Here is a 17,140-nt window from a genome sequence, read left to right as displayed (position 1 = left end):
ACAGAAGATAGCCCTATCTGGTAAAAGACCAAGTCCATATTATGGAGAGAAAAGCTCAAATAAGCAAAAAAGAAATGACTGTCAATCATTCCTTTAAATATGGTCAGTCAATCCGGAAATGTGAAAGTTTCATCAAGAGCAGCCGCAAAAACCATCAAGCGCTATGATGAAACTGGCTCTCATGAGGACCTCCACAGGAAAGGAAGACCGAGAGTTACCTCTGCTGCAGAGGATAAGTTCATTAGAGTTACCAGCATCAGAAATTGCATCCCAAATCAATGCTTCACAGAGTTCAAGTAACAGACACATCTCAACATCAACTGTTCAGAGGAGACTCCGTGAATCAGGCTTCATGATCGAATTGTTGCAATAAAAAAAGGACACCAATAATAAGAAGAGACTTGCTTGGGCCAAGAAACACGAGCAATGGACATTAGACCAGTGGAAATCTGTCCTTTTGGTCTGATGAGTCCAAATTTGAGATTTTTGGTTCCAACCATGTTCCTGTTTCAAATATTTTTATTAAACACACACAAGAATGGTGTATAGGTATACATGACAAGTATACAATTCTTATCTAAACATAAAAGAGCATACAGGAACAACAAGACCCAGAGTTCTGGGTGCAGAACAAATAATACAAAACACGACATACAAAACAAGGACACGTAGAAAGAAAGAGGGAAGATGTCCCCCCCCCCCCCTATTCCCTCCCAACTGCTCGGGTGGTAGGGCCAGCACACGCTGCCCAAAGGTAGATTAAAATATTACAATTGAGAGTGCGTTAATAAGTACAAATTCACAGCGCCGACTCGTCCAAGTAGGAGAGGAAAGGCTGCCAGATTTGATCAAAAGTTGATAATTTATTGTTCAGAATATATCTAATTCTTTCTAAGTGTACAGTGTTTGCCAATTCACTGAGCCATAATTTGGTAGAGGGCGCTTCCCTCCTTTTCCAAAACAACAAGATTAGTTTTTTTGCCGAGATGAGACCATACGAGATTAGTTGTTTTTGGGGGTTGGTTAATCCGTTTAGGGACTCAGATACTCCCAGGATTATCAGAAGCGGGTCTGGATCTATTGAAGTCTCCAAAACTTCAGAGAGGATCCTAAAATTCCACACCAATAACCATGCAAGCTAGAGCATAGGGCAAAGCAGTGGAGTAGTGTACCCTGCGTAGCCTGACATTTATCACATGTAGGGGATGTGTCAGGAAATATCCTATGCAGTTTAGTTTTGGAATAGTGTAATCTGTGTAATACCTTGAATTGTATGAGACGATGTCTGGAATTAATGGAGCATGTGTGGATATACTCCAAGCTCTCTTCCCAGTCTGCCACTGAGATGTCAGTCCCTAGTTCTTCCTCCCATTTTGCCTTGATGGCATCAGTAGAAGGTGTGCTAACAGATTGAAAAGCATCATATAGACGCGATATCAGTTTATCTGAGGTGGGGCATATTTTTATGCATCCGTCAAACATGGAAGGTTTGGCATCCCCAAATGTTGGGAGGTGTTTTCTAACGTAGTCTCTAATTTGTAGGTATCTGAAAAAATTACTTCTGGGAAGATTATAAGTTTCCCTCAGCAGCTCAAAGGAAGCAAAGGTCCCTTCTATGTATAAATCCCCTATGGTACTTATCCCCAACTCTCCCCATCGCTCAAAGGTGTTATCAAGGTTAGAAGGGGCAAAGGAGGGATTCCTGGCGACAGGGAGCATGAATGACATTGGTCTGAGCTCAAAGTGGACTTTAATTTGCTTCCAGATTCGGACTGTGCTATGTATTATAGGATTGTTACAATAAAGTGACATCTCCAGATTGACAGGCGACAAAATCACAGCGCCAATAGAGAAGGGGTGACACTCCTCACGCTCCATACTAAGCCAGCTGGGTGCCGGGAGTACGTCATCCAACAGAAACGTAACAATGCGGAGGTTAGCGGCCCAGTAATAAAATATAAAATTTGGGAGAGACAATCCTCCTTCCTTACCTATCCTGTGTGTTTTATAATCCCAGATGAAAGGATTGATAATTGAGTCCAGTTGTTTATGAAATGATTTAGGTATGAATACTGGGATGTTCTGATATAGGTAGAGCAGTTGTGGGAGGAAGACCATTTTAATGGCATTAATTCTTCCGAGCAGAGAAATTGGGAGAGTTCTCCAAAATAGTATGTTTGCTTTGAGTTTTTGTATCAGAGAGGGGAAATTCTCTTTAAATAGTAAGGAGTATTGTTTGGTAACTACAATTCCTAGGTAGGTAAATTTTTCTGAAGATAACTTAAATGGGAGATGTTCTAGCCAGGAGGTATTTTGCGACCGTATGGGCATTAATTCACTCTTGTTCCAATTTATTCTGTATCCCGAGAAGGTACCAAACAAATTGATCACATCAAGAATAGCTGGGATACTAGCCTGGGGTTCTGCTACATAGAGGAGGATGTCATCTGCGTATAGGGAGATCTTATTTAGAGTATCTTTAGTATTATAGCCGTGTATTGCTGCATGAGATCTAATCGTCTGAGCGAGCGGTTCAATAATTAGGGCGAAGAGCATAGGCGACAGCGCACAACCCTGCCTTGTCCCCTGTTGAGGTTAAATCGGGGTGACAATGATTGGTTAGTGAGTATTCTGGCACAGGGGTTCCTATATAAAAGCTGGATCCAATTTATGAACCTATCTCAATATTAAATTTCTGTAGGACCTTGAATAGATAGGGCCACTCAACTTGGTCAAAGGCCTTTTCGGCGTCAAGAGATATGACGGCAAGGTCCACGTTGGGTAACCTCTGAGAATACATAATATTGAAGAGGCGCCTGAGATTGAAGAATGAGTTTCTGTTAGGGATAAAGCCGGTCTGATCCGAATGGACCAATTTGCCAATTAAAGTGCTAAGCCTGTTAGCCAGAATTTTTGCTAAAATCTTTTGGTCTGTATTAAGGAGAGATATTGGTCTGTATGACCCTACCTCTTCTGGATCTTTACCCTTCTTATGTATAACTGTAATGAACGCTTCGTCCAAAGTAGAAGGGAGAGCTCCATCCTCATTGGCCTGAATCAACATTTTGTGCAGATAGGGGAGAGCATGTTGCTGAATGTTTTATAGAATTCACCAGGGTATACATCTGGGCCCGGGGTCTTGCCACTCTTTAGAGATTTAATTGTTTCTCGGATTTCATCAAGAGATATTTCCTTATTCAGGAAGTTAGAATCTTCCTGGTTCAGGGCAGGAAGATTACAGTCCTCCAAAAATGTTTGCATAATTAAGGGGTTAGGATCCGCTTTAGATGTATATAGAGTCTCATAAAACTGCCGGAATCTGTCATTGATGTCTTTGGGGGAAGAGAGTAATTCCCCAGATGCAGATTTAACCCTGTGAATCATTCGGTCACTCACATTTTTTTTCGAAGTTGTCTGGCGAGTAATTTGTGTGGTTTGTCACCAAACTCAAAATATTTTTGCTTGGCATAGAGAAAAGATTTAGCAATTTTAGCTGAGAGAATCTGATTATATTCAAATTTTAAAGAGGTAATTTTTTTATGTTTCTCCATAGATGGGTGGCTAGCATTCTCCTATCCAGTAAGTGAATTTGTCCCTCTAGTTCTTCCAGTTTTCCTCTGTTTTGCCTACTCCTGGCAGCCTGAAAGGAGATGATACAGCCTCTCAGATAAGCCTTCAGTGTTTCCCACAATAATGCTGGGGAGGTCTCTGTGTTGTCGTTGGTATCAAAGAAACATTTAATTTGGTCTTTAAGATATTCACAGAATGTTGGTTCTGTGAGGAGCTGAGGATTCAACCTCCAGACCCTCTCGTTTGGTACAATGTCACCCAATCTCAGGGAGAAGGTGAGTGGACTGTGGTCCGAGATTATAATATCATGATACCTCACATTACAGGTATAGGGAGTAGTCTAGCATCCAACAAAAAGTAGTCAATTCGAGTGTAAACCTTGTGAACATGAGAGTAAAAGGAGTATTCCCTACCCGTAGGGTTAGCGATCCTCCATATATCAAATAAGTTTGAATTTTTTTATGTAGGTGTTCAAGAATTCGCTTGAATAGGAGGTAGGGGTTCGCCGGGTAGAGGATCTATCCAAATATTGGTCTAGCACACAGTTAAGGTCCCCTCCAATGACCAGGTTAGTATGGGAGATATCTGGAATCAGGGCAAGGACTCTTTTGAAAAAAGAGGGGTTATCAATGTTTGGCCCATAGATATTTAGTAGAGTTACTGAGGTAGAGTGGATTTCTCCTATTGCGATCACATACCGACCCTCTTTATCCGCAATAGTGGTTTTATGTAGAAAGGGAATTCCTTTCCGTACCAGAATCGCTGTGCCTCTCGTTTTGGCAGAGAAGTTAGAGTGATACACTTGCACCACCCACCTACACTTAAGTCTGCTATGAGAGTTATTCTTCAGATGGGTTTCTTGCAAAAATATAATATCAGACGAGAGAGCTTTCAAGTGGGCTAGGACCTTGCCCCTCTTAATTGGTTCGTTTAAACCCTTGACATTCCAGGAAGTGAATGTAAGCCCCGCCCTCCTCTCGTTTGTAGTTCCTATGGTGGCCTGCATACCATGTAACTTGATAAAAAGGTAAGAAAGCGCACCAAACCATCACGATCAGCATATGTAGCACCTACACCCGAGCAGTATCCAACCCACCCCTCCCCCCTGCAAGCACCTTTACTTCCCACCCTGTTCCCTAATTTCCCCAACACTTACACCCCCATCAACCCACATTTAACAGGCATGTACAAACAGGAGAGAAAAAAAGGAAAAATAAAAATAATAAACACATTGTCTGGCCGATGCCAAAAAAGCACGGCGCGACCTTGAACAAGAGGTAAAACAAAAATAAAATCCCAACTATACGTTCACCTCTCACTATCCTAGAACTTCTACTAACATATGAACTGAGGAGGCTCCCGCGAGTTAAGTGTTCAGTTAGCATCTAATAAACCTAAACCGAATAAGTTGCAACTTAAACATATTGCGCATTTAAGCGTCATCCTGGGTCAATCCCAGAGATAAGCAAGACATAGCCTCAAGATAATATTGCTAAGCACTGCCGGTCAAAAAATAAATCCGCAACCGACCTAGTCAGCCGTACCTTTACATACTGTGGGTCAGGAGATCGGAACAAGGATTTGTTAAATTAAACGTTCCCCCCATAAAAAAAAAAGTTTAATAAGTAAAAATATATACCTTATATATATATATATATATATATATATATATATATACATACACATTACATACATATACATACATACATACATACATACATACACACACACATACACACATACATACACACACACACACATATATATACATACATACACACACATACACATACCTATATATACATATATATACATACACACACATCCATACATATACATGTATGTATACATACCCACACAAAAAAATCATATATAAAAATATATATTTAAAGAATATGTATATACATCCATATGCACACATACACAAACAAACATTCATACCCCAAAATAACAATCTACACTGATTTAAAATATACACATACATAATACTAAAATGCTAAGAGAAAATAGTAATAAAGTACAAATAGTAATTATATTTACGCACACCTACACAAGCATTACAGAGGGCTGGTGGGACTCTAGTCGGGAGAGAGGCCCACGGCCAGACAAAGGCAGAACAGCACAAAACATCAACTTGCTAACCAGGCGTCTGCCCCCTCCCAACCATCACCCCCAGTCCCCTGCAAGCAATAAGTAAATGGTATGGTAGTAAGAGTGATGTAAGGATTGTAAAATAACTAACGAAACAAAACAAAAGTGGGGGAATATAAGTATATCCGTCCGAAGGTGTCAGTGATCAAACCTGGAAGTAAAAAATATGCATCGCTGAGCACAGCCGGGATGAAAGTGAATGTAACCTTAAATGAGAGCTCTGACCGCCATCCATTGGTCTGCTCAGCGTCTTACATGCTCTGTAGCCCTTGTTGAGCCCGTTTAATACGTTTGCACCCAATATGGTATAGTATGGATTCGAGTCCATGAGCAGACCCTAACACGCAATAACAAGGCACTCTAACCTGTACGGGGGATTGGTGTATATCCCCGGATAAACTTCTCTGCGTCCAAAACCGAGGAGAGCCAAATCTTCTCACCGGAAGGCGGGGTAATTCTTAGTCTTGCAGGGAAGAGTAAGGCTGGGCGAAGATGGAGTTTGTAGAGTTTGGTCATGACATCTCTGTAGTCGGCGCGATGCTTTGCCACATCGGGCGCATAATCCTCATAGACACGGAATGGATGCCCTTTATGTGACAGGTTGCCCCTCATTCGAGCTTCACGCAGGATAAGATCCTTGGTCTTGAAACTGTGACAACAGATGATTACTGGGCGAGGACGTTGGCCCGTTCCAGGCACTGGGACAAGGGAGCGATGTGCGCGGTCCAGCTGGGGATCCGAATCCAAAACATCCGATCCCATTGCATCCTTCAATAGCTTGGCAAAGAAGTCAGTAGGGCGAGAGCCCGCCTCTATCCCCTCTGCCAGACCAACAACGCGAAGGTTATTACGTCTGGATCGGCCCTCCAGGTCCACCACTTTCACAGAAAGCCTCTGCACAGTATCCTGCAAGGACGAACTTCGCTTCTCTAACTCGTCGATCCTACCAGCGTTGAATTCAGAAGCTTTCTCAAGGTCCACAATACTCTGGCCATGCGAAGCGACCGTTCGAATGACGCTCTCGATTTTGGTGTCCAGCTCAGCAATAGTGGCCTTAAGATCCTCAGCTATAGCAACACGTAGCTCCCCCAAAGCCCGGGTAAGTTCTGTAAGTGTCATGTTGTTGCATGTGCCTCCCGCCATGTCTGTCTCGTTGTTTAGTGGGGAGTAGGCCTCCGCTGTGGATTTATTGTCCTTTGGTCGCTTATTACTCGGCATTTTCATATAAAAAGTTACAATCTTGTATTAGAAAGAAACGTTTGTTGTAAAAAGTGCCATAAAGTAGGTTAAATTAGATTATTTCGCAAAAAAGTTGCAGGAGCCTCTCACGCACAGCCGTTCACTCCAACATGCTAGCATCCAACCATGTTCCAACCGTGTCTTTGTGAGACGCAGTGTAGTTGAACGGATGATCTCCGCATGTGTGGTTCCCACCGTGATGCATGGAGGAGGAGGTGTGGTGGTTCCCACCGTGATGCATGGAGGCAGAGGTGTGATGGTATGCTTTGCTGGTAGCACTGTCAGAGATTTATTTAGAATTCAAGGCACACGTAACCAGCATACCACATCATTCTGCAGCGATACGCCATCCCATTTCAAGACTGTTGAAAAAGCATTCAAGGTGAAGCTGGTTGAGAGAATGCAAAGCTGTCATCAAGGCAAAGGGTGGCTACATTGAAGAATCTAAAATCTAAAAACCCATCTACACATTTTTGGTTACTGCGTGATTCCATATGTGTTATTTCATAGTTTTAATGTCTTCACTATTATTCTACAATGTAGAAAATAGTAAAAAATAAAGAAAAACCATTGAATGAGTAGGTGTGTCCAAACGTTTCCTCTCCATGGTCAGAGAACCATGCAGTATCTGTTATATTCAAAAAGTTTCTCCCTGAATGTTCTGTAAGTGTCATCCCCTGACCAAGCCCTGCTCTGTCCCCTGAACAGGACGAGGAGCTAACACTCTGCATGGAGCCGGAGTCTGCCACTCTAACACAGAGAGATGAAGCCGTCACCTCCGGGGGCAGTAGTCCTGGGCAACGTAGTCCTGGGCAACGTAGTCCTGGGCAACGTAGTCCGGGGCGCAGTAGTCCAGGGCAACCAGCACAGCAAATCACAGAGCGGAAGGCCTCTGATGTCAGCTGTGGAGGCATCCAGATTCTGGAGGAGAAGGAAGAGAAGCAAGGGTCTGCTGTTGCTGCCATGGCAACCAACTGATCGACAGATTGCCCTGAGAGTCGTGACAGACTGACCCTCAGCGTCAGGAATGACTGATCCTAATAATGAAATATTTATCAATAAATCTGTTCCTTTTCAGGTATCAAACACATTTTTATGGGATATAAACTCTTGTGACCACTGAAGAGCAGAGGAGGAAGATTTGGAAACAGAGTCACGCAGTGACAACAGCTGGTCCAACTGACAACTTTTTTTTGGAAGCCTTACATTCCCAGAGAGAAGGAGGAGGGAGGGATGAATAGAGGGAGGGAGAAAAGACTGAGCGAGAAAAAGGAGGTATGAGGGGATGATAAAAAGAAGAGGAGCAGCTGAGATTGAAACATTTGTATCAGGAAGAGGAAACGGAGGAGGAGGGAATTGTAACATGCATGCTTTTTAAACAAACGACTTTATCCAGTCCAGCGTCAAATATGATAATGATCATTAAATCTATAGTAATAAAACGTTATCATGAAAACAATGATTTTCTAACAAAGAAAACAATCATGACAACACAAAAATCTATGTATAAGTGAATGATAAAATAATATATATCAAAATCACTGTTTTTACAACACTATCTCTCAATGGGAGAACTACTCTGTTTACAGCTTACACTCAACACATCATATAGAATAATATCAACCCCATAACTTGAAGAACAGAAACACTCACATGTTATACCCTCTCCTCTTATGTCATTCACATCTAGCATCCACAACACTTATAGAACTAACTGCACGAATACAGAGCAACTTTAGTAGGTTGTGTTCATCATAACCCCCTAAAAATTACACCTATTCAATTATCCCCAAAAATGATTTAAATCCAAATTGGCTCTCTGCAACCTAACGACTGCAGTGAAATCTACTTGAACCCTCCTAACACAGTTAGAAAGACAACAATGTTACTATGTTGCTGTGTCTCCAGATGTCCAAGGCACATAAAGGCTGCAGGCCTGTCGGCCACACACACAGCACTGCACAGTTAAAGGAATGTACTGTACAGTAAGATAGTGTGCTTCCTACTCTGTCTTTCCGTATGTTTCTTCAGAATACTATGGAGTACCTGTCCTATAGTGAACTTTATAGACTATCCACTGAACCTAGGACACGGCTGGTGCTGGACCAGAGAAGACTCAGGGCATGGAGCTCCTTGTAGTCTGCTTGACTGTGCATCATGACTGACAGGTCCGTGTCATGGAGTGAATGGTGAAGAGACAGAGCTGTAGTAGTGAATCCCTTTGCACTGATGCCATCCAACAGATCAGAGGCTGCCTTTGGACTCTGTCACACGTCAATGTCCTTGATTACTGTTCAGAAAGAGCTCTTAGCATCACCAAGAACCAAAACAGAACCACTAGACGAGATGGATTCTGAGGTTCCAAACTAGAGATGGCTGGAGGAAGAGGGAGTGCTCTGGAGAGTTTTGGTACCAACAGACAGAGGATTTAGATTGAGATGTGCTTGATGTGATTGTTGTTTTGATGTCAGCTCTTGGGGACAATACCAAGCTTTTCTTTGTGGAGAAAAGATGAGGAGAAAATGTTTCTCTGAAAGGTGTAGGTTAGAGCTGTTTGAATTGGGTGCTGATTCTTAGAAGGGAAAAAACACATCTTCAAAATTGTAACTAATTAGTGAGGAGCCAAACACAGGTCTCTTAAACGGCTTGTGGCCACTACTGTCATATAGATGTAAATACTAATGAGAGAGGATATCAACCATCTCTCACAGTCCCCACTGCAACAGTTTCTTTAGTTTTCTACACGTCTCAGTCCCAGCTCTTTCCTTTGGGAATCTTCCTGAGCTCCCAAATTAAGCGTATTGCGTTTAGATTTGTTTCTATCACCACACAAGTAAAAGGAAAAGGATAGTGGAATGTCAACATTGTAAATAGTGTGAACGTTAAAATATTGGATATCGGAATATTGCTTTAAAATAATGCAAAGGACCTACTTTGACTGGGTTTAAGGAGAACATTGAAGTCAATCAGGGAATAGAACTGAACAGTAGAACCAAACACTAGAACCGAACAGAACCGGTATCTTCCTGCTCATGGTGACTACAGCGATGGAGCAGAACTCTGCCTGAGTCGAGTGTGACGTTTGAGTTAGCGTGTGTATTTCCTGAAGAGGAAAGTGTGTATCCCAATGGAGGAATGGTAGTGAAGTTCAGAAACATGATAGAATAGTGGAATTTTGGAGATACTGGTCTGGAATATCTGTGCATGTGTCACTAATAAAAACAACAACAATAGCAGTTATTATTATTAGTAGTATTCTTATTAATATTATTCTTATTAATATTATTATTAATATTACTATTATTTGACGGAGAACAACCTTCTCCTTTCACTCTGATGATTGTGTGAAAAGAAATTAAGATAGATAAAAGGTTTAATGACTTGAATTCATTCATTTATTGATTGATTATTTATGCAATATTGGGACAATGTTTATTTTTCTACTGAATGATTGACACGTCCTCCAGTATAAGACAGAATATGTGTGGTTGATGTAGAGCAGTTTCGTGTTGGTTGGGGCTCTCTCTGATCGGACAAACAGACAGTGAAAACTTCTGGAGGGCTACAATGTGGCCAAAATTAATTGTAATCAGTTGTGTTAAAGCTGGGCTTGAACAAAACCCTGCACACACTGACTGCATCCCTCCAGGACAAGGGCTAGGGTTAAGGTTACCCACCTCTTCCCTGGAGCTGTCCATCATGAAACACACAATGATGTCATTTATATAGTCATAACCAGTCATGAAGATTCATGTCACAGCTGCCATGATCACCCAGGCAATGACAACGCAACCTCAACCACACAACTTCCTTTAGGCTACTAGTCATAAGTGTCCATCAGCTGTCATGACACGTATGACGTGTCTGCAAGATAGGATGAATACTGGTGTTAGAACTAACCAAGGCTAGGAGTCTATCCTGACCACGTCACCTGACCAGGATAGACTCAGCACCCCTACTTCTAATAGATGGTTCTGGTGAGCTGCAACCTTGTGGTGTTCTTCAGTTTGTGTTATGCATTAGCCTTCACCTGTCTGTCTCAGACTGGCTCTGAGAGCTACAACCTATAGGATGTCTTTACCCAACCACTCTTATTAATTGATTTATTTAATGATTATTTGGGGGGAGGAATAACATGACAGCCTGTACATAGTTTATTATTTATTGTAGGTAAGTCTTTTTGAAGCAGTATTGTTCTGTGTGTTGTCCTTTGGACTTTCTGTAGTGATAGACCTTTGACCCCAGAGAGATTGTTCTGCTTCTTTGAAAGCACAAACATGGACCCAGAGAATGATACTACTTCAGCGAAGATATTTTATAGATTCTTTTGACGATTAAGAACTTAATGAATTAATAAACTAATAACAAGAAGCCAAATGTATTTCCTTGGATGTTCCTGTTTATCGATTGTCTTTGTTAATTGATTGACTGATTGATTTCCAGTTGATTTCTTGTTATATATGATTCTACTGCCATCTTTCAATATGTAACTTTTTGCCTTTCTAGCCCTTGCTCTCTCTTTGTACCTGTTCTGTATATTTGTGTCTCTGTTTGTCTGAGTCTGTCTGTCCATGTAGTTGTCTGTTTTCTTGTTGGAAGAATCACTGCCTGAAAACATTGTTTAAAAAATCTGACAGATTGACCAAATTTGAGGCAAACAGACATTTAAAAAAATGATGTAGTCAGTTGGAACTGTGTGGCACAGAACCCTGAGGTAAATACACTTGTATACAATTGGGTTGATTGAATGCTTTCATTTGAGATGATCAATGTAAACTGGCAAGACCAGTATATTAAAGCCCATACCTATGCATGCTAATGGGAAGGTTGTGACAGGATGGTTCTTCCACGTGGTCTCCCCTCCCTTCCTCCTCGGCCGTAAACCTATATCTTTCTCTTTTCCTCCCCCTCTCTCTTTCCCCTGCACGAGCGAACACCCTCTTCCATCCCTTTCTCCTCTACTCCATTCTCGTTCTTCTCCCCTCCTCCCCTCTATCCAAATAAAAGAAACACGGTGGAGAAAGAGAAAATAAACACACAAAGAGAATCCTGATGTGTATGTGTGTGGACGTCTTTGAACAGTGAGAAGGGACATTGTTTTTTATATTGTGAGGATGATGAACGTCACCGAAAGCGTGCTTTTCTTTATGGTCAGTGAACACGGAGATGCAAAGCCTGCTGGGGCTTTGTGACGCAGTTCTTCTATCGTGTTTCCATTCCCTCCCTGTCAACCCCAAACACACATTCTAGGTGTCTTTCATCCTGAATACATGACAGTGCATCCATCCTTCCTGCCTTCCTTCATGTATGGTAGTGTAGAAAACTTGCTGGTAGACATCAGGGATTACTTAAAGGAAGGATGGATAGTGAAACTTCTTTGTCAAAGCCATACCAAACATGACAACCACAGAAACAGCAGAAAGCGTCCTGCAGGGGACTGGCAACTATGGTTGAAGCCTACAGTTAAACCTCCCTGTCTGTCTGCCATTGTCAGCCATTATGATGTCAGGAGAATGTTCATGTCAAACAAATTGAGACTGAAACACTGTTGACCTTCTCAGCTGGAAGTGTTTATACGTCCACAGCCTTTTTAAAGACAAACTTTTACAAGACTGTAGTAAACAGTGCATCTCTGGTATTGTGCTGGAGCTGATTATTGCCATGCTCCAAGTCCAATGAAATGTTACTGAAAATGTTTAAATATTTATTGTATTCCATAAGAATAGTAGATAGGCATCAGTATGAACAATTTCAATATTTGCTTTACAGTGGTAACAGTAATAATTTAAAGCCTGTATATTCATTAATCAGTAAACGTTCAATCGATTTGATCAAATATAAATCAGTCCATTGACAGACATTGAGTCATGATTCATGATGTGATTTCATTATCAAACACTTAATTGCTGTCATATACAGTGTCATAAAGATACATGGAATTCAGTGATACAGACATACACTACCATGTAGCTACAAACACATTCATACATTCAACAATACCGGGACAAGGAGACAAACAATGATATGCACAGATGAAGAACTTAGAACATCCCTCCATTTTTGTAGTTTTAAAGACACGGAGAGAAACCTGAGAAACTGAAATAGTGAAAAAGAAGTTTGTCTTGAGTAGAAAAAAATCCTTAAAAAATGGCTGAGATCAGGAAAGAGACTACCATCTTACAAAAAGTATTATTAGCTACCAGAAATTCCAGAACTACAAGTCCCAGAAGCACTGTGTGCACCTGTTCTTCCTGCTCTCTGTAAGCTGAACATCTGCAGAGCCTCGAATGAGCCTGCACAGAACTCCAATACCCAGGATGCTCCTTGTTACGCTCTACTTGAAACGCTCACTGAATGCGGTAAGTGGAGTGAGGCCAGGGAGTAGAAAGTCTTCATTTAAGAAACAGAATCCACAGAATTCCCTGTCGCCATCTAAATTGGCTCTTCAGAATCTTCACTCTCCCTCTCTCCATCTGTCTCCGGCACGGTAGGAAGGGATGACACAATGAAGATACGAGTGGAGGAGGAGTGTGGTGAGGTGGGGGAGGAAGGATCCTGAGGGGGACAGTCTGTCCCTCGGCTGTTGGGGGTGGAGGTATCACACTCTGCACCTGCACTGGAGGCACCTGCTTCTCCTGCATTCCCCCTGGGTTCCTCCTTAGCCTCATCCATGTCACTCTCTCCCTCTGTCCCAACCACCTCATCCTTCAACTTTACCACCTCTCCCTCCCTCTTTCCTCCATCTCCCTCCACCTTTTCTTCCTTAACCTCCCATTTAAACCCATCGCTCCCCTCCTTCCTACTACCCCCTCCCTCCCTCTTCCCCCCCTCACCCCACAGCTCCCTCTCCCTGGTGGGGGAGGAGGGTGTGGAGGGAGGAGCCGCGTGCTTCTTCGCTTTACGGTTGGCATCTCTGAAACTGGCCAGAGGGGGGCGCAATCTTACCCCACTACGGGTGGAGCCCTCGATGGCCTTCTGCAACTGTGAAAGGTAAGAGAGAGGGAAAGATAGAGAGAAAGATTAAAGGGGAGAGATAAATATAGAGGGGGAGAAGAGAAAATGGAGGGAGAGAGAAGGGAGAAGGGGAGAGAGAGAAATAAAGAAAGAGGGGAGGGAAATAGAGATTGAGATGGAGGGTGGGTGAGAGAGGAAGGGAAAGAGAGTGAATAGAAGTGGTTAACATAGCATGTCATAACACAAGCAAAGCATGTTAATACAGGTTTACTGTGACGCTGTGATAAGTCAGAGACGAACACCGTTGATGGTGTAATAGTGTGACTCACTATTCGAGTACAACAGAACAGCAAAGCAACAGCCAACTGAACAGGCTCCATGTATTTGTATGTGTATTTATTATGGATCCTCATTTGTTCCTGCCAAGGCAGCAGCTACTCTTCCTGGGGTCCAAACAAGATTAGGTTAATTACATCACCAAAAAAATGTGACAGTACATCATACAACACATTACTACACCACTACATATCTACAATTCAAAATTTATAATTTTACAATGTACATATGTGTAAACTGTGTGTGTCAGCGTGTGTGTGTGTGCGTATGTGTATGTGTGTCTCTTCACAGGCCACGTTGTTCCTTATGTAGTATTGTGGTGTTTCCCAGAGTCTGTTCTGGACGTGGGGACTGTGAAGAGACCCCTGGTGGCATGGCTTGTGGGTTATGCATGGGTGTCTGAGCTGTGTGCATGTCATTTGAACAGACAGCTCAGTGCTTTCAACACGTCAATACCTCTCACAAAGACAAGCAGTGATGCAGTCAAACTCTCCTCTACTTTGAACCAGGAGAGATTGACATGCATGTTAATGATGTCAGCTCTCCATGTACATTTAAGGGCCAGCCTTGCTGCTCTGTTCTGGGCCAAATGTAATTTGTATATGTTCTTCTTTGTGGCACTTGACCATATGACTGGGCATTAGTCCAGGTGTGACAAAACTAGGGCCTGTAAGACTTGTTTTGTTGATAGCGATGTCAAGAAAGCAGATCTTAGCTAACGTTGCATCCATATGTTTTGACCATGACAGTTTACAATCCAGGGTTACTCCAAGCAGTTTAGTCTCCTCAACTTTCTCAATTTCCACATTATTCATTTAAATATTTAGTTGAGGTTTAGGGTTTAGTGAATGATTTGTACCAAATACAATGCTTTTAGTTTTTGAAATATTTAGGACTAGCTTATTACTTGCCACCCATTTTAAAACTGACTGCTGCTCTTTGTTAAGAGTTGCAGTGAGTTCACTTGCTGTGGTAGTTGACGTGTTTAAAGTTGAGTCATTAGCATACATAGATACACAGGCTTTACTCAGAGACAGTGGCAGGTCATTAGTAAAGATGGAAAAAAGTAAGGAGCCTAGACAGCTGCCTTGGGGAATGCCTGACTCTACCAGGATTATCGTGGAGAGGCTTCCATTAAAGAACACCCTCTGTTTTCTCTTAGACAGGTACAGTGCCATCAAAAAGGATTTGCCCCCTTTTCTCTACTTTTGTACATTTTTAATACTGAATGTTATCCGATCTTCAACCAAAACCTAATATTAGATCAAAAGGAACCTGAGTGAACAAATAACAGAACAATTACATAATTATTTAATTTATTTTATATAGAAGTTATGCAACACCAAACGGCCCTGTGTGAAAAAGTAAATGCCCCCTTACACTCAATAACTGGTTGTGCCACCTTTAGCTGATGACTATAACCAAACCCTTCTTGTAGTTGTTGATCAGTCTCTCACGCCGCTGTGGAGGAATTTTGGCCCACTCTTCCATGCATCTCAATTAGGATTAGGTCTGGACTTTGACTAGGCCATTTCAAAACTTCAAATGTGTTGCTTTTCAGCCATTGTCATGTAGACTTGATTGTGTGTTTTGGATCATTGTCTTGCTGCATGACCCAGCTGCACTTCAACTTCAGCTCACAGACGGATGGCCTGACATTCTCCTGTAGAATTCTCTGATACAGAGCAGAATTCATGGTTCCTTCTATTAAGGCAAGTTGTTCAGGTCCTGAGGCAGCAAAGCATCCCCAAACCATCACACTACCACTACCATGCTGACCGTTGGTATGAGGTTCTTACTGTGGAATGCAGTGTTTGGTTTTCGCCAGGCATAATAAGAAGTAACAATTTTTTTGTTATTTGTAACAGGTTCCCTTGATCTAATATTAGGTTTTGGTTGAAGATCTGATAACATTCAGTATAAAAAATATATATATAGAAAATCAGAAAGGGGGCAAATACTTTTTCACGGCAATGTAACTCTCGATCCATGATATACAGTGGGAAGAAAAAGTATGTGAACCCTTTGGAATTACCTGGATTTCTGCATAAATTGGTCATTAAATATGATCTGATCTTCATCTAAGCAATAGACAAACATAGTGTGCTTAAATAACACACCAATTATTGTATTTTTCTTGTCTATATTGAATACATCATTTAAACATTCACAGTGTAGGTTGGTAAAAGTATGTGAACCCCTAGGCTAATGACCTCCAAAAGCTCATTGGAGTCAGGAGTCAGCTAAGTTGGAGTCCAATCAATGTGACGAGATTGGAGATGTTGGTTAGAGCTGCCTTGCCTATAAAAACACTCACAAAATTGGAGTTTGCTATTCACAAGAAGCATTACCTGATGTGAACCATGCCTTGAACAAAAGAGTTCTCAGAAGACCTAAGATTAAGAAATATTGACTTGCATAAAGCGTGAAACGGTTACAAAAGTATATCTAAAAGCCTTGATGTTCATCAGTCCACTGTAAGACAAACTGTCTATAAATTGAGAAAGTTCAGCTCTGTTGCTACTCTCCCTAGGAGTGGCCGTCCTGCAAAGATGACTGCAAGAGCACAGCACAGAATGCTCAATGAGAATCCTAAAGCGTCAGTTAAAAACATTCAGAAATCTCTGGAACATGCTAACATCTTTGTTGACAAGTCTACAATACGTAAAACACTAAACAAGAATGGTGTTCATGGGAGGACACCATGGAAGAAGTCACTACTGTAAAACAACATTGTTGCAAGTCTGAAGTTTGCCAAAGTGCACCTGGATGTTCCACAGTGCTACTGGCAAAATATTCTGTGGACAGATGAAATTACAGTTGAGTTGTTTGGAAGGAACACACAAGACTATGTGTGGAGAGAAAAAAGCACAGCAAACCAACATCAAAA

The 17,140-nt window shown here is 41.8% G+C and overlaps 2 protein-coding genes across 5 annotated transcripts in view; one reads left to right on the top strand and one right to left on the bottom strand.

The window, feature by feature from the left end:
- LOC115124358 (uncharacterized) overlaps nt 1-8,156 on the top strand; it is a 72,812-nt gene extending 64,656 nt beyond the window's left edge. Inside the window, exon 8 of the mRNA XM_065027112.1 lies at nt 7,669-8,156. Coding sequence (XP_064883184.1) covers nt 7,669-7,938 — 270 coding nt within the window. The 3' untranslated portion in view covers nt 7,939-8,156. The remainder of the gene's footprint in view (nt 1-7,668) is intronic.
- Nucleotides 8,157-12,508: 4,352 nt separating this feature from the next.
- LOC115124359 (chloride channel protein 1-like) overlaps nt 12,509-17,140 on the bottom strand; it is a 53,511-nt gene continuing 48,879 nt past the window's right edge. For all 4 annotated transcript variants that reach the window (XM_065027862.1, XM_065027865.1, XM_065027863.1 and 1 more), the window contains one exon: nt 12,509-13,941. In XM_065027862.1, coding sequence (XP_064883934.1) covers nt 13,393-13,941 — 549 coding nt within the window. In that variant the 3' untranslated portion in view covers nt 12,509-13,392. The remainder of the gene's footprint in view (nt 13,942-17,140) is intronic.

Source organism: Oncorhynchus nerka, linkage group LG14, assembly GCF_034236695.1.
Source record: "Oncorhynchus nerka isolate Pitt River linkage group LG14, Oner_Uvic_2.0, whole genome shotgun sequence".
Classification (NCBI taxonomy): domain Eukaryota; kingdom Metazoa; phylum Chordata; class Actinopteri; order Salmoniformes; family Salmonidae; genus Oncorhynchus; species Oncorhynchus nerka.
The sequence above is the reverse complement of the archived record's forward strand: the minus strand, read 5'-3'. Positions and strand labels throughout refer to the sequence as shown.